The following is a 25,390-nucleotide window of genomic DNA, read 5'->3' as shown; positions in this document are numbered from 1 at the left end:
TACAAACGATATATCTCTCCTATTTTTTCAAATAAAAAGTTGTATTTTTTGTAATCTTCAAATGGACATTTTCACACCGGATTTGGTAAGTAAAATTTGTATATACGTCCAAGGTTTTAATGCAAAAAATGTTTACCATTGCCAGGCAAAGAATGAGAGAGCACGAAGATAGAACTCATAACAAGGTAGACAGAGACGCTGTTTTGCGGCCGGTGTTTTTGTAAATCAGATTCAGTCAGGTAATGACAGTAATGGGGGACGCGCGCATGTAAGAACAGGGCGTATAACGTTTATTTTTTATTTTGCCGTAACAGTATTATTATAGGCTAAATCATATATTTATTCTTGTAAATCATGGAAAAGGAATTATTTAACAGTGTGTCTCCATGTTTTTTTTTTACAAACTTAAGAATGTTCCATGTTTTATCGCTACGAGAAAAAAAAATATTTACGACAGTCTTTAAAGAGCAAATAAATTGTTTTTTTTTTAATCGGACGCCTCATTGCCAAAACTGTACCAATAGTTTTGTTTTATTCGATATTTTTGTTTTTTATTTAAAGTTTTATGTACATACATAATTTATTTTACGAAAATATTTTTTTTTTCTAAATATGTTGCAACAGAGAGGGAAAACATTTTCAAGAAGGGAATATAAAAGTCTAAGCATTCACAGGGCTTATGACATGTCATTGGCTGATTTAAGTGGCCACTTTACCCACTGTGTAAAATTCACCATTCTTCCTATGTTTAAACATCCATTCATAAAATCTTCCATCTGTTGACTTTTGTAAAACAAAATAGCTGAAACTTTTATTATGTGGGTGAGATTCATCCGGATGAACCAATTCACCTACTAAACAACGCCTGAAAACAATTTTTCGATTTTCATACTTATTTTAGTCATATTTAAATCTTAATAACACCTTGGGAAGAAATCCAGCCAGTCTGCAAACATTTAGACGTACTAAAAACTTTGTTGAATACAATTTTTTATTCATACTTTGTTGTTAATAATAACACTTTTTACATCTTTTGAAAAGTTTGTCTGAGTGTTTTGTTTAGTTTTGCCTGGTGGTTAATTGTATAATTTCAGTCCCTGATATCTCGATTGTCCTTGACTCGTTTTGGAATGTTGGATGTGATATTGTTCTGATATTCTTGTATTATGTCCATGTTAATTTTTTTTTTTTTTAGGTTTAAGTTCTTTGTCTTCGATGATATCAGTGGACAACTTACGGATAAAATTTTAACATTTTAAAAAAAAAAGATGAAGTTTTTTAAAGGGGTTCTTTTGTTGGTGTTAGATAAGGGGGGGTCATATAATAGCTTTAATATTTAATTTTGCTGTGGTAGTCTGTTTATGTCATTTTAGTTTCCTGTTCTCCACAGTTTTTGCATTAAACATATTTTAGATATTTTGGATTTAACAAAAGATGTGAATTAAATCGTTTATAAGTGTATACATAAATAAAATAAATATATGTTCACGTAGGCACATTGACTAGTAAATTGCTTTAAGCCACACAACTTGTCAAAAAAAATCGATTGTGAAAAGTAGATAAATAAGACACAAGACATAAATGTATATTATCATCGAAATTAATATTATTAAAACTCAATACAAAAAAAAATTAAAAGTATTAATAATTTTCTATCATTATGAAGTAAATAAAAGATAACTTTTTGACGCTCTACACTTTTGAGATGAAGATGATTTTTTCATATTCTAGTATTTTTATTTATTTGTATTTTGTAACATAATTATCACTATCCCACTGAAAATCGAACAAAGAACTATCCTTGCATAACCGTCTTACCTATTACACCTTTTAAATGACATAAAAGTTCGTATATACTCATGTCCATTTATAATACGTTCAATGATAAAGTTTATTCCTTAGTTAAAGTTTATGAAGCTCGGCTTATTGTAGTTATACAGCAAAAGCCGTGAATATCGAGTAATGGACTATTGCTCGACAAATCATAAAAATGGACAAACACGTCACAGGGACATGAACCCGAGCCAATAAACTTTTTATGACTTTCATACCCAATAAATTTATAAAATTAACAGCCTTTTTAGATTTTCGATAGACAACACAAGCCTGCGCTTGCTTTTATACATTGTTTTTATATTCTAGTCGTTATTAGATAAACCTTTTGAGATGTTAACAAAAACAAAACAAAACACGCTTTAAGATGAAGGAAAAATATTATCAAATTGAAGCAAACAGAGAAATGTATTATATAAATAAAAGAAGAGTGATACTTTACCTTTTCTGTGCCGCTAGGTATTGTTGTGACAGTTCCCAGCAGCACGTGAAATTTTAGGCAATTTTTAGAACCTCTCATTTGAATCGCTGATAGATGTCTCTGAGAGTTTCAAATTTAAAATCTTTTAGAATACTTGGCACGCGTTTTTGGGTTCTATATTTGCATAGCCGACCCTCCAAGCACGGAAACGGGGGGGCGCGTTAACGCGCTTATTGCAAATAACCAGTTAAATCCACAAATTTGGAATAACCATTAACCGGTTTCATAACTTTCGTGAATTTTTCGAGATTAATATCTTTTTTGTAAAATAAAATGTACTTATTAATACAAAAGCAGTAAGAGTAGATTATTCATTTGCGATTTCATGAGTTCACCAAGATGAAACAATAAAAAACTTAAGCCACAACAATATGTGTATTTTTTTTTCTTATTTCCACATCCACTCTAAATTGAGATTGTTAATATCACCAGACCTATACGCGTCCAAAAAAAGGTTTCGCTATCCAGCACTCTGGCCTCTTCTCACATTATTCGTATTAAAAATAAAAATTTACAGAAGTTTGTATTTACCCAGCAACAGTTTGTGAAAGGGCCTTTCAGACAAAAATTAATTTAAATTATCTCTCCCTAGATTTTGTATGAATATGGTCAATTTTAAAGATGCCAGTCCCAAAGATTAAAAAAATATATAAAACCGGTCACTGTATTTCAAGTTGGATTTAACCCTTTGACTAATAAATAATGATGTATCTTTGTCGTTAATCCGGACACTAAGAGTTTAACCAGGTTGTTCTTTACGTCATAATTCCCTAAAAGGTAAATAAACTTAGGAACTTGCTTTAGCACTTTCCCGCCAGAGAAATAAAACATTTTTTAAAAATCTTTAAAAAAATCCATAATTGATTTGATTTTGCCAGTGACTGTTTTTTAAAGAAGTGAAAATATTAATTAAAATCCACCTTGTGGAGTCAACGGCCATTGCAAAAAAAAAAATTTAGCAAAGAAACCAAAATAACGATGAGGCCAATTATAGTTTTTTTTTTACATAATTTTGAATTTTGAATACAATGTCATAAAAGCACTGGTTAGGTCTACTTTGTATTACTCTTTTTCCAAAAAAATAATTAAATCAATCATATAAAAACAAAAATATTATCGACAAAAACGGTATAATTTTTTTATATAGAACAACCCCAGATTCGTTTTATAAAACAAAGAAAATAAAACACCAAAATAATCCGAAGTTATTCAAAAGTAAGTACCTACGTTTCTTGTTCCTTTATCCTTCTTCTTTTCTCCCCATCCCCTCTCCTCTCTTCATAGTAAAGTGTTAATTTTTTAAAAATAAATTTATTCTTTTTTATCTTTGCTTTTCATTTTTGAACAAAAGTAAGTAAGATACAATATGTCCATGTATTCATAATTTTCTCAAACTAAACGGTTTGGGTAGGTAGGAAGAAATTGTCTTTAGGCAATATGCCCGCCCTTATATGTAAATATATTGTACATGTATAAAAAGTGTCAAATAAATAAATACGTCGGTATCATAAACAAACTACAAAAAAAGAAAAAAAAATGCTCATAGTCAAGAAACTTTCGTTATCGTTTGGAAAACTGAATTTGCAATTAAATTTCTAAGATTTTCATTAAAGTTCAGTGTTTTTTTTCTTTTTTTAAAGGAAATATTTGCGTTTTTATGATTAACCCAATTATTTAATTTTGAGAGGCATTTTCAAAGAGTTGTTAAAAACTCACTATTAGAAAGAAGGAATCAATTTGGGGTAGTGGGATTCGAACCACAAATCTCTGAGCTGTGAATGCGAGACACGAGCCACGGGACCACAACCCGATTAAATTGTAATTAAGAATCAAAAACAAACGAAGATAAAGGTAAAGTGGATCAAACAAAATACGGTCAAAATAATGCTCGTCGCTGTGCGATAATCATATTTTTCAAATGTTTGTTTTTATTTACAAGTAGGAAAGCGTTTACAACCACTGAATGACACTGTGATGGGTGATCAAAATTTCGGCAGGTATTGTCAATCTTGGTGACTCTTTTGTTTGTGAACTAGCCATAAATGAAACGAAAGATTTTTCTCAGAATTATTAATAAATTTTAAAAACAGTAGCGTTTTTGGAAAACAGCGTATTCCTTACAATTCCAAAAATTAATGTTAATTTTTGTATTTTTGATTGGATTATCTAAAAAACTGCCTGGCAGTCAAAGGGCCAAATATGTATCTTTTTGTTTCTTCAAAAAATTCCAATATTTTTCCGGCAAGAATTTTCAATTGAAAATTAAGGCGTTTGAATTTTTAAAAAAAGTATATGTAACATAAAAATATTACATGTACATAGTAATGCCTACTACACCTTAAGTTTTTAAGATTCCAATATATATTATTTTTAAAACAAATATTGTCTGTGATGTTGCTTTTTAATGGATGAATTTCTAAAAGCATCCATGCATGACGCTCTTTGTCTAAATTCTCTTTGATTCTGTAAGGAGAAGTTGGCACTATAGTATTACAAAGCAAGGTGTACCTTTGTAACAAAGATATATATTATCTTAGTAACGTCATATTCTGCACTCAGTATTATCCTTTTGAGGATTTGTCTCAGTAAGGCAAATGCTCCGAGCTTCTTTTGTGAAAATATCATAATATTGACAGTGTTCGTAGCGAAATATCAAATTGATACAATGTACTTAGTTAATGTGCGATCATGAATACCTTCATACACATTTCGTCTTGTTCATTGATCAAAGATAAGTCAAAAAAGTTTAAATTTAAATAAGAATAAAATATTATTTATGTTTAAAGCATTAACTTTGTGGTCAAACATTTTAACTCCTGTTAGTAAATATTAGTATATAACCACATACCGACTTTTTTAGTCTACCGGTTTCGAGACGTACCCGCCTCTTCATCGGGACACTCACTACGGTAACATGCAAATACTAACATACACCTTCAACTTCACCATATTCGTAGTCTGTATAAATATATATATTTGTATATATATAAATAAACAGACTATAACGTCCTTCCAATGTATCTCGATGAGCACAAACTGCACTGGAGATGATAAACTTCCGGGTTGTCAAATATGTTCGCATCTCTATAAATCTGCATGTGATTCATGTATTTTATTTTTATGTATACATATATATATATGTACACCAAAAAAATCCAAATCTTGTCTCGAGTTAACAATACGACTCAATCGGGACATTGGTGCACGCAAGCCATAGTTTGCGCTGTGTTGATCGAGGAACAGCACATTATTATTTCGAAACCGGCGGATTGGAACATTGAATGCCACATGTTCCAGTAACGATGGTACATCAATTAAGCCATTCAGTAAACTAAACATAAATATGGAATTAATGTTATTTCTACTTTTTTGTAGACTTGAGATTTTAAACATTGACTCCATTTCTCCGTAAGTGTAGTCTCTCCTCTCGAGGCCGCTCATCCGTGCTTCTTTTCTTAGCAAACTATGTTGCACCGATTCGAGTATCAATATGTTCATTAAATGTAAGTTTACAGTCCATGATAAGTCCGAGTACGACTTTTAGAAAACGGTCTAAAAAAATTATAATTGAGTATAATAGAATAATAAGAGGTCGAGTATTTATAATCTAAAAAAATATAATTAAATAAATATAAATCCCTACACAAACGTTCATAATATTGCAGCGCAAATATAGTGTTTGTTGCTGCTAAACATCCTAACTGGGAAGGGCTCCTGCGATATTGAATAGTGGGCCTTAGAAAAATGATGGAGAAAAAACCCAAAACCAAATAATCAGCTGACTGGTCAAAAACTTGTTTTCACACGTCAATTTTTTTTTTACATGTTGTGCTCGTGAATTTTTTTTTTTTATGATCAAATTTATTAATTTTTATTTATTGTTTAACTGTTTAATTTATGTAACATTAAACACGCTTATTACACGCTGGTTGGATATTACACTACCCGCCCAATCACGCTGGATTAAACATTTTATATAAAAAGTTATATATTGTTATAAAGTGGTAACGTTAAATATAATAACCGATTTCTCAAAATATAATTGGTTATATAATAACTTTTTTTTTACTGTCCTTAAAATTTACACTCGCATTTTTATTTTTATTTTATTTGATTCAGAAAATATCCAGTCAAATATAATAAGTATTAAAAACAACAATTTTTCATTATAAAAAGGCCAAATAAAATTTCATAAATTATGCAAAAGATATAAACATTAAATGTGACAAAAGAAAATAGATGAATAACAATTTCAAGTGAGAAAATAACAATCGTTAACATTTGCGTTTTTCTGGGAGGTAATAAATGAAAATAAATAAAAATACCGAATGTATACTCCGAGCCATCCACGCACACACATGAACGCACATATAAAAGAAACACAAACATATACATTACATGCGGCTCGTAGCATAAACCACTCAAGATGCACATTCATCAACTATCCTAAATAATCAACCCCATGAAGAAATGTATGATTATACTCTTTTGTCCGACCGTCAAAGATTTGTAGTTACATCTGAAATAAATTTTAATCATTAAATATTTTTGAAGATTTCCCAAGCAAAACAATCAAATATACGTTTACTTTTTCAGGTGTTGCCGAGTAGGTGAAATTGTTTATTCGGATAAATCTCACTCACATGATAAAGGTTTTAGTTTTTTTACTTCACAAAAGTTTGTTGATGGAAGAGCTGAGAAAATGTAAATGTAGTACAATAGTAAATGTATATGTAAAATATGTACAAAGGCAGAAAGGTGAATGTTACTCAGTGAGAAAAGTGGCTACTTAAACCAAAAAATTAAAGGTCATAAGCCCTGTAAATGCCTAGACTTTCATCCTCCCTTCTCAAAAATGTTTTCCCTCTCTATTGCAACAAATTTAGATCTTAAGTTAACGTTCATTAAATTTGTCGATATATGTCAAATATCAAAGAAAAATAACATTAATACAAATAATATATTCAAATTTATTTTAACAGAGAGGGGAAACCTTTTTAAGAAGGGAATATGGAAGTCTAGGCATTTACTGGGCTTATGACCTGTCATTGGCTGGTTTTAGCGGCAATTTTACACACTGTGTAACATTCACCCTTCTGCTTATGTTTGAACATCCACATTTCCTAAAATTATCCATCTGTTGACTTTTGTGAAGCAAAAGAGCGGAAACCTTTATCACGTGGGTGAAATTCATCCAGCTGAACCAAATCACTTTACAAAAGCCAACATATGGAAGAGTTGAAGAAATGTGGATGTTCAAACATAGGCAGAATGGTGAATGTTACACAGTGTGTAAAGTGGCCACTTAAACCAGCCAACGACAGGTCATAAGCCCTGTTAATGCCTAGATTTCAATATTTCCTTCTCAAAAATATTTTCCCTCTCTGTTGAAATAAATTTAAATATGAATAACTCCCTAGGGAGGAAATCCAGCTAGTCTGCAAGCATTTGGACATACTCAAACATTGTTGAAAAATAATCTAAGTCATCTTTGTTAAGTTCCATCGGTTTTAAGGTTCATTATTCGTAGAATGCGTGGAGGTATATTTCTCAATGTTAATATGTTAAAAATATTAAAACATAAAAAAACAAGTGTTTGAAATGTAAAGGCAACAGTGGAAACACATACACAAACGGAGAAAATAATTCTCACGTGTTCATTTTATTGAATCGTATTTTTCGTGAAATTTTCCTTCAGTCTATCGAAACAACAGAAATGCTATTAAATCTCATGGAAAGAGTTTACGTTTTTCTCAAAGCTACAAAAGGGTTAACATCTTTGTTCATCTCCTCAATACGTTTTCTTAGCAATTTAATATATTTTCTATCTCTAAAAGCTCAAAAGTATACGGAAAGTTAAAATAAAGCAAATTGATTCTTAGTTCAAAGGTGATTTTATTATTTTGTAGTTAATTCGGTTTTGGAGGGGATAATGTACGTACTTCAGCAACAAATACTTATTTAACACCAGGGAGTATCAGGCAGTCTTCTTTGACTATTTTGTTGTTACCTTAGTAACAGAGATACTGCTCAGTTCAAATTAGAGAATATTCTTTGAATTTAGAATGATAAAATGTGGTGTGCCCCGGGGCTTCATTCTCGTACCCCTATTATTTCTCATTTACATTTACAATGTCATCACATCGAGTATAGAAGGCAAATTTCAATAATTCACTGATAAAACCATCATATTATATTAATGTCGTACGGGCGAAGAGATAAAGATTTCAATGCAAAGAGATCTTTGTCTTCTTGCAAATCGGAAAATAATAAATGAATAAATATTTTTAAAAAACCTCGTATTTACTATTTGGCAATAAATAAAAAACGTGTTAAGACACGTTAAAACGTTTTTCTTAGATCTAGTCAGACTGCGTGAAAAAATACTAAGGGTTATTTATCGACTCTCAATTTTCATGGAAACATCAATTTGACCATGAAAAATCTAAGGTTTTGAATATACTAAGTGGTTTACTCCCTAAGCTTGTTTTGCTAACTTTCTATAATGCCATGATCCATTTGCACCTTATGTATGTATCCTGTATATGGGGATTCGCTACAAAAAAACTAATTTCTGAGATTCAGGTTCTTCAAAACAGAGCTTTATGGAACATTTTCGGTCTGCCTTGGGATACACATGTAAAAAATATTTACAGTCAAACAAAAATACTAGCACTTAAAGTAAAACCTATACATGATATAACAGACACCATGGCAACATTTTGAATTCCTCAGCTCATACAAATTTGACGCAAATTTTTAATACCGATATCTGCATATACCAAAATTTCATTCCACCAAGTTTGGTAAAAAGTCCTTGTAGAATATCTGAATTTATTTTATTTATTCATATTTTTCGCTTGCAAACTAAAATTAATAATATAAATTAAAAAAAATGTATGGAAATTCACTGTATTTCATTAACAAATATATTGTTTTAAGCATCACTGAGTACGAAAAAAGAAATGACGATTATGTTACCAATAAATTATATTTTTTCTCATTTAAACAAACAAATAAATGACAGGTATTAAAAATGTAAATAGGTGAGTAGGTTTTCATAGCTACTGTTATCAATGTGTTTCTTTTTTGGGTGATACCGTGTGTGTTGGATTTGTTCCGACGTTTCGGCTACCATTGCAAGAGCCATCTTCAGGGTAAACTGAAACGTTGAAAAAAATCCAACACACACGGTATCACCCAAAAAAAAACATATTGATATAAAAGGTAGTCTGCGAAAGCTTAATATTTTAATCAAACCAATTTTGTAGTGAATAATGGCCGTAATGAAAATATCGTTATAACATGTAAATAATTTGATAAAACTGTGTAATATACCTTACACTTTACTTACAGAGATATAGATTTGATATTAAAAATCTCAGGTAAAGAAATAACATTGACTCAATATTTATGTTTGTTTTCAAAAAACTTTGACTGATGCACCATCGTTAACATATGACATTAAATGTTTTGATCCGCTGGTTGCAAAATAGTGATGTGCTGTTCCTCGATCAGCACAATACAAATTAAGGCTTGCATTCATCAATGTTTTGATGGTGTCGTATTGTATATTCGACACAGTATTCGGACTTTTTTGTGCAAGTCTTTGTAGATTTTAACTATCAATGAAATACACTAGATCTGATCACGAAGTCGTTTTTATCGTCCATGCTTTATTTGTGATGTAATGGTTTAGACAACGACTTACGCACGGAATTTTTCGGGTTCAATTCCCAATGAGAACACAGAAAAATACTGTCAATAAGTCTAGAGGTCCTGTGATGTACGAGTAATTCACCACTATAATTGGACCCCCCCTTACAACAGCGCATTGCATTTTTTAAATGTAAATAGACTGAATGAGTCCGTTTCTAAATTAATAAATATCAAACAGAAAATAGGAAGTAACATTTTCAATTGAATTAAACATTTCTAATTAAATGGAAAATCCAAATAATTTCAAATTCTCATTAAATGAAAGTTCATTTTGTGTTATATAATCAAACGTTACCTCGATTCCATAAACTTTCTCAATAGATTACATACGTAACTACATGTCCCTATCGACACCGACGGTGTCAATTCTGCCGAACTGTGGTTTCAGCGTACACGAATTGTTCCTTTGAAGGTTTTCAGGGTTAACTGAATTTCAGGAGCTTTTGAAACCAAGCTAAAGTGCTTCCTGTGATAAGTAGATTAAGTGTCAGCCGATATTTGGTTCTACTTTCCTGAAATATTCATACGAAGTTGTTCGAAAAAAGGAAATGAATTGTAGATTAGGATTTCGTGAAAAGCCTTTAATTCATTCAAAATTTAAATGTTATTGTTATTAATCAATGGATGTTTTTATTTTACGAATATCTGCTTTTTTACAATATTGCGTTTTAACCCAACGCACTATTAAATTAAAAAACACGTTGACAGACACAATTATTTAAACAGGCAATAAGAACATCTAGAAAAAATAATTTATTAATTAAAGTCACTGCATTAACAATCATGATCCGAGGTTATTATAAAATGTTCATAAAAAAAGGAAAAAGAACGCAAGTGGTTTTCAAACTTTTAGTGGGCAGAAAATTTAAAATGAACTTTGAATTTTGGAGTTTATCATGATGTTTTTCGAAAATTATTTTATCTCCTGCAAATAGATTAAATATAAAAAAAATATGCATGAAGACACGGGCATAATGGTTTATATTTCTGAATTATTTCCCTCTCTTCTACAACGACCTTTAATTAATTAATTCAATTCAATTTTTTTTCTTGTTTTGGTTACATTTTTAAGCACACACTATTTGTTTGTGTAAATATTTTTTTTCCTGTGTTAAAAATACATTCAAGTTAATGGCTCTTCCTTCATTTAAATTGTATTATTTTCCTCTATTTTACTACTTTTAAAAAGAAATATTTTAAAGCATTTTATCTGATTTTGTTGAGTTTTTATTTTCTATCTTCTTAATTATATTTTCATTTTTTTTTCCAAAATTTGCATCAAGAATTGCAGCTTTGGCATCAAAAACAAAATAATAAATGTAAATTATTTTATATATGTACAATGTTATGTCTGTACTCTTTTTTTGATTCTTAATTAAAACTAATGTCTGAGTACCTTATGACACGACAACATATATTTAAATACTTTGTTTTATTTTTATAACATATTAATACGGTAATAATTTTTATATTATATTGAATAAAGACTAATAATAGAATAAAATAATCAAAAAAGATTGTAAGAGGTGTTTAAGGAAGAGGTATAAAATATATTTTTTCAAACAAAATGAAACCCTTTTTAAAAAAAATAGAATCGGTATTCACTTTGTAACACTTCATTATAAATTATTATGAAAATAAAACTTTGTTATCAGTGTTACACAAGTGTTATCAAGTTGTATATCACCCGTTGATGGGAGGAGTGCTCTCCCGAAACTAAAGTTGTGTTTTTGTAAAATAATAAAATTGTGTCACACTGATAACAAAGTTTTATTTTCATAATAATTAAAAAATGAAACCCATTTATTTTTTAATATGTAGGTCCATTACTTGTGCATTCAAATTTAAACAATAAAATTTAAAAATTAAGAAAAATCGATATTACTTGCAAAATATTTTTTTTTTTAAAAACTAAGAAATATTTGCGTTCTTATGATTTACCCAAATATTTAATTTTGAGGGCCATTTTCAACGAGTTGTAAATAACTCACTATTAGAAAATGGAATCAAGTTGGGGTAGAGTGGGATTCGAACCACGGACCTTTGATCCGTGAGTCCAAGACACTAGCCACGGGACCACAACCCGATGTTAAATTAATTTGTTTAGGTATTTTATTTTCTCAACAACATTTTGAGTTTGGCTAAATGTTTGTAGACAAGGACTGGATTCAACTCTCTGTGGAGCTGTTAACATTAACACATACTCAACAGAAATGAAGATGAGACAAACATTTTAGGGAAGGTAATATAGAAGTCTAGGCATCTACAGGGCTTATGAACTTTTGAACAATTATATGTCTTCAATTCTGACATTAACAGATGCAAGACTTGAAGAAACTAAGATGTTTGAATATTATCAAAACAATAAATGTTACACATTGTGTAAAATAGCCACTTAAACAATACTTTTAAGCCAATATACAGGTCAAAGGCCTGTAGATGCCTAGGCTTCTATGTCACCTTCTCTAAAATGTGCTTCTTATCTTCATCTCTGTTGTAATGTGTTATTATATTTTGTTTCCTTTTGTTCTTACGATTTTTATAGATGAACTTGTATCAAAATCCTTTCCTAAAACATTTACCTGCAGATTGATTTATGTCTTCACAATAAAATTCAATTAACTGAGAACCATAACATAGCTTACGTTGGTCTAAGATTCTTTATATGAGGTCCAAACTAAAATAGTTTCAAAATACAGTATCTAGGTATTTCTCAATAAAATTCCCCTGTGTTCAGAGTCTAGGGTTGCTTTTTTCAATGTACAGATCGATTTTTCATAGAATCGACGGTACTCTCTACATCTGTTTCATTCCATCACATGTTCTACAAATTATTTTAGAAAGTTTTTTTGTGCTTTTCATCCATTTTAAAAAGTAGCGTATTTTAATCAAATTCAACAATATTTTGAGTTTGCCCAATTTTTTTTTGACGAAAACTGGATACAATACCCTAGGCCTAGAGAGCTGTTAGTATTAACATATTACAACAGAGATAAATTATTTTTTTTGAGAAGGTGATATAGATCCATACACGTATATCGTTTATGTGTATGTCATCACTGTCATACGTATTATTATATAACTTTTGATTCCATTTTCGACATGTATTATAAATTTTTTTTAATTTTATTTTTCTATTACTATTTTGTATATTTTGTTTATTGTTTTGATTATTTTGCACATTTTTTTTGATTACCTGTATATTGTTTTAATATGTAAATAAATATTTTTGATTTTTGATTTATATATCGAAGAGTCCCGACTTAACACGGAATTTTCTAACAAGTCGGGACATAAAAAAACAAATAATTGTGTCTATGTATAATTGTGTATTTAGTGCATTAAAAAAAAATAAAAAAAAATAGATGTCTAGGTTTAAATATGAGCATAATGGTGAATGTTACACAGTTTGTAAGGTGGGCATTTAAACCATCCAACGACAGGTCACAAGCCCTGTAGGTGCCTAGATTTATATATTACCTTCTCTAAAATGTTCTTTGTCTCTGTTGTAATACGTTAATTGACCAAATTCAACGAAAAACTGTGTATTATTTAGTTTTGTTAGTAAACAAATATATTACAGACATTCGAAGCATTAACAAATGTGTGGTCGAACATTTCTTTCTATAAATGTTAGTTAATAATTGTTAATAACCTGACAAAAAAACTTAGGGTTTATCTGAAACCAGTAGACGAAGAACAGTTGGTATGTGAATTTATATAAATATTTAGTGTCATTTTTTGACATTGGAAGGTTTTTATTTTCGGGATGATATCCATACGAAAGCAAATTTATTAGTTTATTTTAGTATTTTTATTAAAATTAACGGACCTTAAATAAAAATGCCTTTTTTTATAATTTAAAAAAATTTGAAAAATCACAATCACTTATTTAGCATTTTGTCACCCTAACTTGTAAATCTTGTAAATTCACAAATGGTTAAATAATATATTATGTCATTTTCTGTTAGAGCTTAGTTATAATTTTTATGTATGTAAAACTTGCATGATTTTTAGTATTGCATTTTTTTTTTAAATCTACTACAATTCGCTACTGAAGTGAATACCGTTTTTACTCTTTCTCCCACAAAAAAAGGTAAGTTTGTGATTAACGCGTTTAACAAGTTTGGCCAACGATACCATATTTAATAACTAAATCCCACCAACCCACTTTTTGTACCAATTCATAAAAGAACACTCGTCGCCCTCATTTTTGTCTCACGAATACCAATAGGCAGACTTAGTGCAGTTTTTATCGTGCATTTGAATATTTATTCGCATTTTCGCCATCACCTACAGAATTTTGTCAAAACCATGGACAATACTTTTGGTATCATATACTTCAAACATAAGTTTCCTCAAATTAATGATGTAAAAATTGAAGACGGAATATTTGAGGGTCCACAAATACGATGAAAAATACATGATGAACAATTTGGGGAACTATTGGATCCAATTGAGAATGAAGCTTGGTAAGCAATCAAAAATGTTACTCATATATTTTAGGTAGTTTGGAATGTTCGAATATCGTGCAGTTAGGAATGGAGGAAGTACTAAAATGTTAGAAGCTATAAATGCGTGTATCTTATAAACGTTGTGTGATGGAAAAACTATATCATGTTTGAATTCAGGAGAAAACATACTTTCAGAATCATAGAATAAGGAATAGGTCAGAAGGAGCGTAGAATAGTATTTGAATACATCGGACTGCGCGCGCATGCGTGAAGTTGCCTTGTAATGTTGCCAGATTGCGAAAAATTAAATCATATACACAAATACTAAATAAATATATATTTTTAAAGTTACTTAAAATATATTAAAATAGGACAGGTCATAAGCCCTGCAAATGCCTAGACTTCCATATTCCCTTCAGAAAATTTATTTCCCTCTCTGTAGAAATAAATTTAAATACTTAAAATAGCATTGTTCACACGGAAACATTGAATGACAAGTAAAGGATCATTTAATAAGAGTAATTGAATTAATGAACTTAGGACTGAAAAAATATAACCAATTTTATTTTACCTGAAGCGGAAATTTTTATGTCATGTTAAATAATATTTGATGAGCAAAGTAGCGTAAAAAAATTGACTACCCTAGCAACACTAACAAAATGTTCATTTTCCTCGACAATCTGACAGATGGAAAATAATACAATTTTTAAGTAATACATTTGCTACTTACATTATGCATTTTCGACTTTTACATGAAATGTGATCCCATCCTGTTTCTTTTTGATGTTAGCAGTATTTTTACACTTTAAAACGACTCAATACAGCAAAGTTGAATATAAATCGGGAGTTGGGTACTGAGCGACGCCGACGTCTAAAAATAAACTTATGTGTCAAAACGTAAAACTACTCCTTTAAGAGTAGTTTAGTCTTCTGTTTGATGCGCGTATGCGGTGTCTAGGCTATTTATAATGCAATGATCAGAATAATATTTTTTTTTTCTGGGACAATAAAAAAAATAAATATATTTTCCAGTGTAATCAAAAGGTAAAATCATTTGAAAAAATACAAAAAAATTACCAATGCTACCATGGTTGCGAAACTTGAAATTTTAAATAAATTATTACCAATGAGCCAAAAAATAAAGTACATTTCGTTTTTGATTTTCTTCGACTTTATACGACAGCGGTTTATTTTTTTTGTTGGCATTTTGTGTCACAGCTTGATAGTTTGTTTAGTTCTAATACCGTCCTTGAATCAGTTTATCGATGTATCGGTTGCTGACCAATAAGTGCGAAGAACAACCCTAGTAAAGTTGTGACCATGTTTTTACGTCACATACAAAAGTAGTCAGGTTTACGGAAAACCTTTATATAATCCCTAGGTTTCAATCTAGCTTAAGGATTTATATCAAACAGAATACTTTTCAAACAAGACATTGACATTTCAAAGAGAAAACAGACGTTAAAATCATTTACTCGTAAAACAAATTGTAGGCGGGTAATTAGGGGTAATTTCTAACAGGAAAATTTAAGTTTTACCCCAAATCGACTGGTTTTTCCCTAAGGGATGCTATTATTTCCAAACCCAGTGGTTTCTAAAAAGAAGAGACATAACACAGGGTAAAATTGATTTAAAAAATAATATTTGAGTTCTCTTAATTTAACTCTGTGTCCGAGCGGATTAAAATTACACTTCTGCTTTCGATTCGATGGCTACTATTGGGTAAAAATCATTAATAAAGAAATTGAGTGAAGATAAGTCCATTTCGTAGCGTAGCAGTTGGCGCGTTTGCCTGCCACGCACAAGGTTCTGGGTTTGATTTCTCGAAAAGTCTAGGCTGATCACCTTACTTTCATGTAACAGATCGTTGATAAACGATGCATAAAGTATGTCATTGCAGTGCCCTATGTACTTTTGGGTAATGACAGGAGTATGATAATAGAAAAAAATCACATATTACGGATACTGATAAAAACAGGTGAAATGGGTTAAGGAAAATAAATTGTAATTTCAAAATCAACATGGATACTGTGGAAAAATGTTTTCATTCATAATTTTGAAATAAAAAATGTTAAAAAACGCGTTCACACGCCCGTGACATCAAGATTCGTGACGGAAAGAATATATGACGGTGTCTTCATCCTACATTGACAAAACGTCAAACTTTAATGTGAATCGTGACGTATGAGGGGCGTGGCCTAAGCAGTGGAGCAGCGTCTTTGCGGAATTCAAAATTACAAATTTTAACAAATTTGCCATGATACCCATAAGTATTTGTTTTTATTTGGAATTATTTCATGGACCATTATTAATTCATAAAAGTAAAAAAATAAATTATATTTCTCTCTTCACCATAATGTTCCTCGTGCCTTGGGTGTGAAAAATGGGTCCTTTTTTAGCTAGGAAAATCATAGTTTTATCTTAATTTATCAGTATCTTTTTGCTTGCTGTTCTTTAACCTAGGATTTCCAAACATGTGGAAAATTTCTTCGAAACATTTTTTGCCTGGATATTTCTGAAAATTTCAATTAAAGCGCAGTTGGCTGATTATTTTTGAAGATTTGCTTTTCTTTTGCCTTTAATCATCACCCCTTTATCCGCACCCGAAGGTATAAGAGAGGTGATTAAAATCAACCATAAAAATAATATTCCATGTCAACCTTGACTGGAATTCAACCGGGACCTCACGATGGTAGGCAAACGCATCAACTTACTGTACTACAAGGTAGACTTATCTACACTAGATTGTTTAAAAGATGAGACTAGTTTTCAAGTCAGAAACTCTTGTCCAGGTTACTGGTTCTATTTCACAGCACAGCACTTTGTACTACATCTGCCAGAACACATGTTTTTTTTTTCCAAAATTACCAAATTTTACTTTTGGGTTTTTTTTTCATGTTTATTTGTATTATTAGGTGTAACGTAAACGTAACGTTTTAAATTGAAAGATGTTTTCAAATTCGTGAATAAATAAATGTGTTGTTATTATATTTGTTTTTTCAATATAAAATAAATCAATTGAAAAAATTTCGAAACAATCGTTACTATTCTTATTCAAATCTGTTGAGAAATAAAGAAGATATAAAAAATTGAAGTCCAATAATTTAAATTAAGTCAAAAACGAGCAATTCGTGACGTCATGTTTGGTGATTGGATGCTGTTTAACGTCCTTGGTTGTTTAACATTAAATTTCTAAGGGGTTATGGAGTAGCTACTAGCTATCTGTTTTTATGAAATGTTTTTTACACCGTGCCGTACTTGACCTGTCACTTCTCAAATACCATAAATTTCGAGATGTGATTTATCATTAAAAAGGTATTTTTTCGATGCATTGTGCCTAAGTGCAGAAATATGTATTTTCATACACCTTTGACACCGATAATGGAAAAAAATGTCTGTTTTTATAATCACCTTTCAAACGGTCAATGCGTAGAATGCGTAAAGTAATGACAATTGGCACACATTTCACGCGAGGGAAAAAAATAATGGCTTTATGGCATTACTAACATCAAAACAAATGCATTACTCGTGAACTCATATGACAAATTGATAAATTTATGCCTAACCTACGAAACTGTTGTTTTTGAGCTAGTGAATTTTATAAAGAAATATTTTATTTTTTCGGATTTTATTAATTATTTGAAAAATACTTTATATTTACAGTGTGTTAAACCAGATATTCCTCTCGACTGAAAATATTTAACCTCAAACCTCTTGTCATGAATGTAACTCCGCACACATAGAGACTGTTTGCACGTCGAGCGTTAAAACTGCACAAATTGGTTAGTTACTTAGTTACTTAGTTTGAAAGGGTTAATTTTAATTAAATGAATCATAGAGTAAAAGCTAATATCATATGGAGTATGGTTAGTGTAACATGTTGTAGAAATTGATAACTCAAACCATCTAATCAAAGCCTTGTCTAAATTTACATTTGATTTATTATTCCCCCTTCAAATAGTCATTTTTACCTGAGTTAAAATATACTTTCAGTTGGGAATTCTCGCTTTGATCTATTGTATTATGATTAATCGTTGTATTTTCTAGTGATTAAGATTTGGCATTTTAAGGTAGTTAATCATTTATATTAATTATCATTTATTATCCTTGAATATCTTAGCAATTTGTATTGAATAATAATTTTGTTTCTAGGTTCTAGTGAAATTTTAAACCAGTTATTGAATGACTGAATTAATATTTTGATAGACAATAGAATTTCGTTTTTAAGCTTTTAACTATTTAAACCAATAAACTTAAACTTGTTTTTCAATATTATGTTTCTAATAATAAACAATTATAATGAAAAGCATTTTTTACAAATTGGGTCGTGGTTCCGTGGCTAGTGTCACGTACTCACTGAGAAGAGATCCGGTATTCAAACACCCCTCGAACCCAAGTTGATTCCCATTTTCTAATTTATTTCCCGTATTCACTAATCAGAGGTCCGAGATTCTCACCCTGCTCTACGACAACTTTTTTGTATGTTTTTTTTTTAAAAGAAATATTGATTTCTTATAATTTGCCCAAATACATATTAATTAGCATTAAAAAATAGTAAATGTGAAATAATAAATAAAAGCGTATATTAATTTCAAAATTAAAAATAAATTAGGCATAATCAACAATTTATAAAAAAATATTAGGAATTAATAGTAAATATATAAATATGGATGAAAATAATTAATAATAACGCGAAAAAAAAACAGTTTTTTTATTTAAAAACATTACGAATCAATTTTTTCATGGGAATCTTCTCCAGCAAGGACTTAAAGCAAGGGGCAATTTTTCAAAGACACTTATCACTTCTTTTCACATCATCCCTTTACAAAATATATTTTTCTTTCAGAGAATGGGTACGGTGCATGGCGAGGAGCTGCCCTACCTATTTGGAGCCCCCCTAGTCGAAGGCTTTAACCACTTCCCTAAGAATTACACCAAGTCGGAAGTTGCCCTATCTGAAGCCTTCATTCTCTACATTGCAAACTTCGCGCGGACGGGGTAAGTTTGTCAAAACGACCTTATATAGCATCCTCTACAAGTGCCTTTTGAACGCTGAACAAAGAAATATAAATAAAAAACCTTTTTGAGAAAAAATGACGAAAATATTTTCATTAAAATATTATTTTAATTGTTGCTGAGATATTTCTTTTAGCACAAAAAAAGAAGTGGGTATTTTTATTTTAATTTTAACGTTTTCATCCTTTTTGTCATTTCCCTATCCGCTCTCAATGGAGCTTAGGATACTGTATTAGAATAAAAATATTAAATACATCATATTTCAATTTGTGTCCGGCTCGTGGACTAATGGTTAGCGCGTTTGACTACCATGCAAGTTGTCTAGGGGTCAATTATGAACATAGTCGATATGTTTTCAGATTGTTTACTTAGTTTATAAGCTCTTGGGTTAAGAAATGAGAGAATCTCAGGGATGGCTAATCCCTGAGTATCCCTGATAATAAAAGGAAATCCGCAATCACCCACCCAGATAAACCTGATCACTTAAAAATGGAAGCGTCAATGAAGACATGAGTACATACAATGAATTTAAATGTATTACGCCTGTTAATTGCTTTAAGATGGTCAGAAATTAAAATCTAATCTTGTATTTTTTTCAAAAAAGGCTTCCTACTCCTTTTTTTATTGTAAATTTTAAATTGGATAGAAATCATTTGAACAATTAAAATTTGATAACATTTGTTTAAATTTTGATAATCTTTATCAGTTTGCTACTCATAAAACTTAATGTGGTGTTTATCATTCAGGATTTATTTGTTGTAATGTGTATTTTGTGCGCCGTTTTAACATAAAATGGCAAAAAAGCGAGAATACAAATTCACCTGATCTTTATCAACATAATGTCGCTGTAGTTATTCTGAAGTCTGATGGTAAAATCCGAGGAGTGGAATTAAGTTTGATATTGTCTTATTAATACAAAAAAAACTAAACAACCTGGATTCGATGTTTGGTCAAACAAGACTTCATGATGGAAATGCTTATGATTGTTAATGCGTCGAAGCTTCATTTAAAAAATAAAAACAAATATATAAAGGACTCTTGTAAAATTTTAGTTTGTCTATTGTAAAATTTGAATAAATTTTTTATAATTCTTGAAATTTAAATTCTAAATAAAAATAAACTAAGGTTGATTTGTAAAACCTAACCTCAATTGTCTGAAATTCAAATTCACTAAAATGACTTGTTTGTAACTAAATTTGTATTCTGAAACGCCGTCTTTGTCATTTTTCAATACCTGTTTTATCATATCTTATTCAGCAATGCTCAGTAAATAAAGATGCTACGAGTTCATTTAAACATTTTTTTTATTCAATAAATTATCACATAATGTGATTTAATAAATAACATTAATATTGTCTACATTTTGGACGAATTCTCATGCTTGGATACTGTGTGAAACTGGTGGTAATGTATATTTTGCGATTGTTTTTTTTTGCATTTATTTGTTTAACTTAGTTTTTTTGCATTATCTAAATACAACACAGAGAGCAAAGATATGAATTAACTTCTGCCTACAGTCACTATTTTGTTTTTTTCTATGGAGTGATGTCCATCTTTTGTAAATATATTATGAACTTTGCATTTTTTTTATATATTCTGTGTAAACTTTTTATTTTTTAGTAAAAATTTATAAATTCTCACTTTTCACAAAAATACGTTACAATATACTTAAACCCAGCCGATGACAGGTAATATGCTCTGTTAATACCGAGATTTTTATATTCTTAATAGATTCATCTCCGTTGGTAAAGTATGATACATAAATAGCAGTAGTAAAAATAATTATTCACCAAAGCTATTGCAACAAAACTAACTGCGATCTTACATGTTCAGTACTTGATACAAACGAAAAAATTAAATATCTTGTTGTATACATATACCAAAACTTAAAATGGAATGACCATATTAGTAAACTAGTTAAACAAATCAGAAAATGTACATACATATCTATTAGATCAATTAATATTTTAAAAATCAATCATTTAAAAATAGCTTATTACTCAATTGTGCAATCTTTGTTACAATATGGTGTTGTAGAGTGGGATGGTGCATATGCCAATATATTAAACCCTTTTAAAATAGAACACAGATTGATTAATAAAGTTATTTGAAAAAAACCCTCAACATTCAATACGAAAAGTCTAAATAAAATATTAAATGTCCATACAGTAGACACTCTTTATAAAATAAATTATAGTATACAAATTTATAATTAAGAAAAAATAAAAGAATTTGAGATGAATAAGTCACTCATAATATGAAAATTCCTAAATTCCAAACAAATTATCGTGAAAATAGCTTTGTCTTCAAAGGTGTAAAAAATTATATTCATCTTCCCATTGAACTAAAAACTTTTAAAAATAATATATCAATAAATTAATTTAAAGTTAATCTAAAGAAGTTTCATGAAAACGTGTATAAACTACATTAAGTTTTAATTCGTATGAATGTTTTATTGTTTTATGTTTTTTCTTTATAAATCCCATGTTTTTACTTTTTTTTCGTGTACTCGTATTTTAAATTATATAAACTCTAAAATAAACAACTACAACAGGGTAAGTCACTCTCCAAGCACAAGGGTTAGTTTCTTTTTTTGGAGAGTTACAGTGATAAAATTTACTAGATGTGTTAAAGTAGATATATATAAAAAAAAATTAAAACATGTGCCTTTAATGAAATTTATAATTTAAAAAAAAAAAACAATTCCTTTAAGGAGGAATCCAGAACATGTTTACAAAAAAAATAACATATCTAGTACATTCTTTATTTATACCTCATATGTAGTATTTTCAAATAGGAAATACATTTATGTAAAGACGAATTATTTATCGATCATATAAACTGACAAAGATAAAGCTCGCTTACAATTTTATTACAAAACACAAAAAATCATATTTAAAACATAAGAAAAAAAAAAAAAGTGTTTTCTCATTTTTACTCGCGTTGACACTTTAAATATTTTTTTTCAACATTTAATGACGATCGAAGAAGTCGATAAAATTTTAACGTCGTATTTTCTATTTTTATTTTATCTTCAAATATTTTACGGCAGCTAAAAAAATAATTCCTTAAAAAACTGGGTATATCTTCAAAAGAGTTACAAAAAAAATATTTACCTTGTAAACTTTATTGTTATTAATAATTTTTAGTTAGCAAGTACTTAAAAAAATATCAAATGCCTACAACACATTTTTGTCTCTTGAGCCCATAACTTTGTAATTGGCAAGTGGGGTAAAAAAAATAACAAAAACTCAATTTGAAATTTGTTGCGACATAGAGGGAAAACATTTTTGAACGTACTAGGTAACGCCTGAAAATATTTTTGAATTTTAGTACGTTTTCTTGGACTAGCTGGATTCATCAACAATGTTTTGAGTTTGTCCAAATGTTTGTAGACAAGTACTGGATTCAACCCCCTTAGGAGCTTTTAATATTAACATTTTACAACAGACATGAATATGGAATGAACTGACATTCTTTATGTCTGTTGTAATATGTTAATATTAACAGCTCCCTTGGGGGTTGAATTCATTTCTTGTCTACAAAAATTTGGATAAAATCAAAACATTGTTGACATACAAAAGAATTAGACCCATCACTTTTCATAATTGTTTACCGAATGTTATTAATAATATGGTATAAATAAGAAATACATTTAAAAAAAATTCAGAATAATTATTTTACAGGCTGCATTTTCTCCCTAGGAAGTTATTAAGATCTAAATCATTTACAAAACAAAGGAACAAATATTTTTGAAAACTGACTGGATGTTTTGGCATTAAAAAGGCTTATTATTTTGGTAAAATAGAACAAAGTAGGGAACAAAATGCCGAACACTCTTCCAGTGGAACGGAAGGCCGGTTGACTACTGCCAACAGGCCGGCTTCTCCTGAAGAGTTTAAAGTGGTTTCCTCTCCACATGAGCAAATGCTGAGAAGTTCCTGATTGACCCACTCTAGAATATCTTTCCTGATTCCAAAAACTTATCTTAAATTTAAAGTAATTTAACTGCAGAAATTCTCGTTTTGAAATATAAACCTTTTATATTATAAGCAAGATAAAAAAAAAATGCAACTCCTCAATAAAAAATAAAAAAAACAGGGCTTATGGCCTGTTATTGGTTGGTTCAAGTGACTACTTTTCTCATTGTGTAACATTCGCAATTATCCATATGTTTAAATATCGTATCGCCTCGAATATCGATATATTTTTTTAAAGTGTGATTTCTCTTAGGAAGGCCATTTCCGAATTGTAATTTGTACGTTCATTTTCCATGACTTTTTTTTTCTTTTTAATAAATCTGATGTGTTTATTTTGTTATGTGTAGATAATTGGAGAGACGTAGAACTGAGGTGGACCTTAAATGCATTTTCAAAATACTTAATGCTTTAAGTGATGTCCCATCTCTGTTGCAATCAATTTCTTTTCATGTTCCCAACCGTGTCGCCAGAAGTCAAAATCTGCTATTTATAAAATCTTCTAAGAGCAACTTTGGTTTTTATGCCTCAATGTCAAGAATGTGTAGATTAGTCAATTCATCACACGACTTGGAATTTTTTGGGATATATCTTCCGGCTTTTCGTACATCTCTTCGCGACTAAACAGTGTGGGATGAAATTGGATTGGCATGGTTTAGCTCAAAGTTTTAGGTCTTTCGTTTTTTTTAATATTTTGTATACAATAATTGTTTTGCCCTTGTTTGTCTTTGCTAAATAGTTTTATGTTCTTTTTGTTCAGTTTCTTGCATTTATGTTTCTTCATGTAATTGTTGTAATTAGTTTAGGCCGTATATATAATAAATAAATAAATAATGAATTAGATACTCTGTTTATTTCTAAACGTAAGTAAATATAAATATAATGAATTAACATCAACATTTCCTTAACTCTTCTACCTGTTGACTTTTGTAAAGTTAAACAGCTGAAACCTTTGTCATGTAAATGAGATTCATCTAGCTGAACCGATTGGGCTTGACTTTTTTTAAGGGAGAAATTGAGCTGCGATAGTCAATTTTGAACGATATGGCGCCCTGAGATTTATTTTTGTGGGAATATTTTAAAGCCGAAGTTTATAAACATCGCCCAAGGAACTTGAAGGAGGTAATTTGCACGGAAATTTGCCGTTTACCCTAATAAATGCTTCCGAGAGTTATTTGGCGCTTCAGCGATCCCTTGCAGGAGTGTTTAGACAATGATGGGTACTATTTGTCAAAATTTCTTTTCAAAGCAACGTTAAACAAAGTTTCCGCAATTGTTGTTTTCGGAAATAAAAATCAATTTGTGTTACCCCAAATCTTTCTCTTGCGGTGCCTTGAAAAATTTCCCCGACGTTGGCGATCACTACAGCAAAAGCATCTCAGTCCTGCGTTTTTCCTTTATTCCGCAGCCAGGACAACTGTTAATTACCATAGTGATTCCTGGAAAATATGTTCAGAGTAGTTTCCGTTGCCTTTTCTGGTGGATTTTTCTGTCGAGGCTACCTTCCCTTAGCTGGTTAGTTTTGGTTTTTAGGCGCCAGAAACGAGTCTTTCATCATCTCGTTATCTGCTATGATCCCACCGTCATGAGAGTGATGCCACTGTCCGGGGTTCGCGATGTGGACACTAACAAGTTGGACTAATCAGTAGTGATGCCAAGGGAATGCAACTGGTCGTTCGTAGCATTTTGAAGAATCACACCCTTCAGCAAGGTGTGATTCACTGCGACCCTACTTAACATTCGAACCAAATAGCTTTTTTTAATCCTACAAAACAAGCAATGCTGCCATCTGTATAACGGACATCAAAGTACTTATAAATATCAATTTATCTATTTAAATGTTACAATCGAGGGTACTTATAATTCGCATACCTGACAAATCCAAACTTTTTATTTTGAAAAAATTACAG

At 30.1% G+C, this 25,390-nt stretch overlaps 1 protein-coding gene across 1 annotated transcript in view; it reads left to right on the top strand.

The window, feature by feature from the left end:
- Positions 1-25,390, top strand: part of LOC148278436 (uncharacterized) — a 135,277-nt gene that overhangs the window by 35,236 nt on the left and 74,651 nt on the right. The window contains exon 2 of the mRNA XM_088231405.1: positions 19,334-19,485. Within this exon, the coding sequence (XP_088087531.1) occupies positions 19,337-19,485 (149 nt within the window). The 5' untranslated portion in view covers positions 19,334-19,336. The remainder of the gene's footprint in view (positions 1-19,333; positions 19,486-25,390) is intronic.

The sequence above is a fragment of the Micrasema longulum genome, unplaced genomic scaffold, assembly GCF_059751315.1.
Source record: "Micrasema longulum isolate JH-2025_06_02 unplaced genomic scaffold, ASM5975131v1 h1tg000881l, whole genome shotgun sequence".
Taxonomy (NCBI): domain Eukaryota; kingdom Metazoa; phylum Arthropoda; class Insecta; order Trichoptera; family Brachycentridae; genus Micrasema; species Micrasema longulum.
Note: the sequence above shows the minus strand (reverse complement) of the source record. Positions and strands in the feature narration are given on the sequence as shown.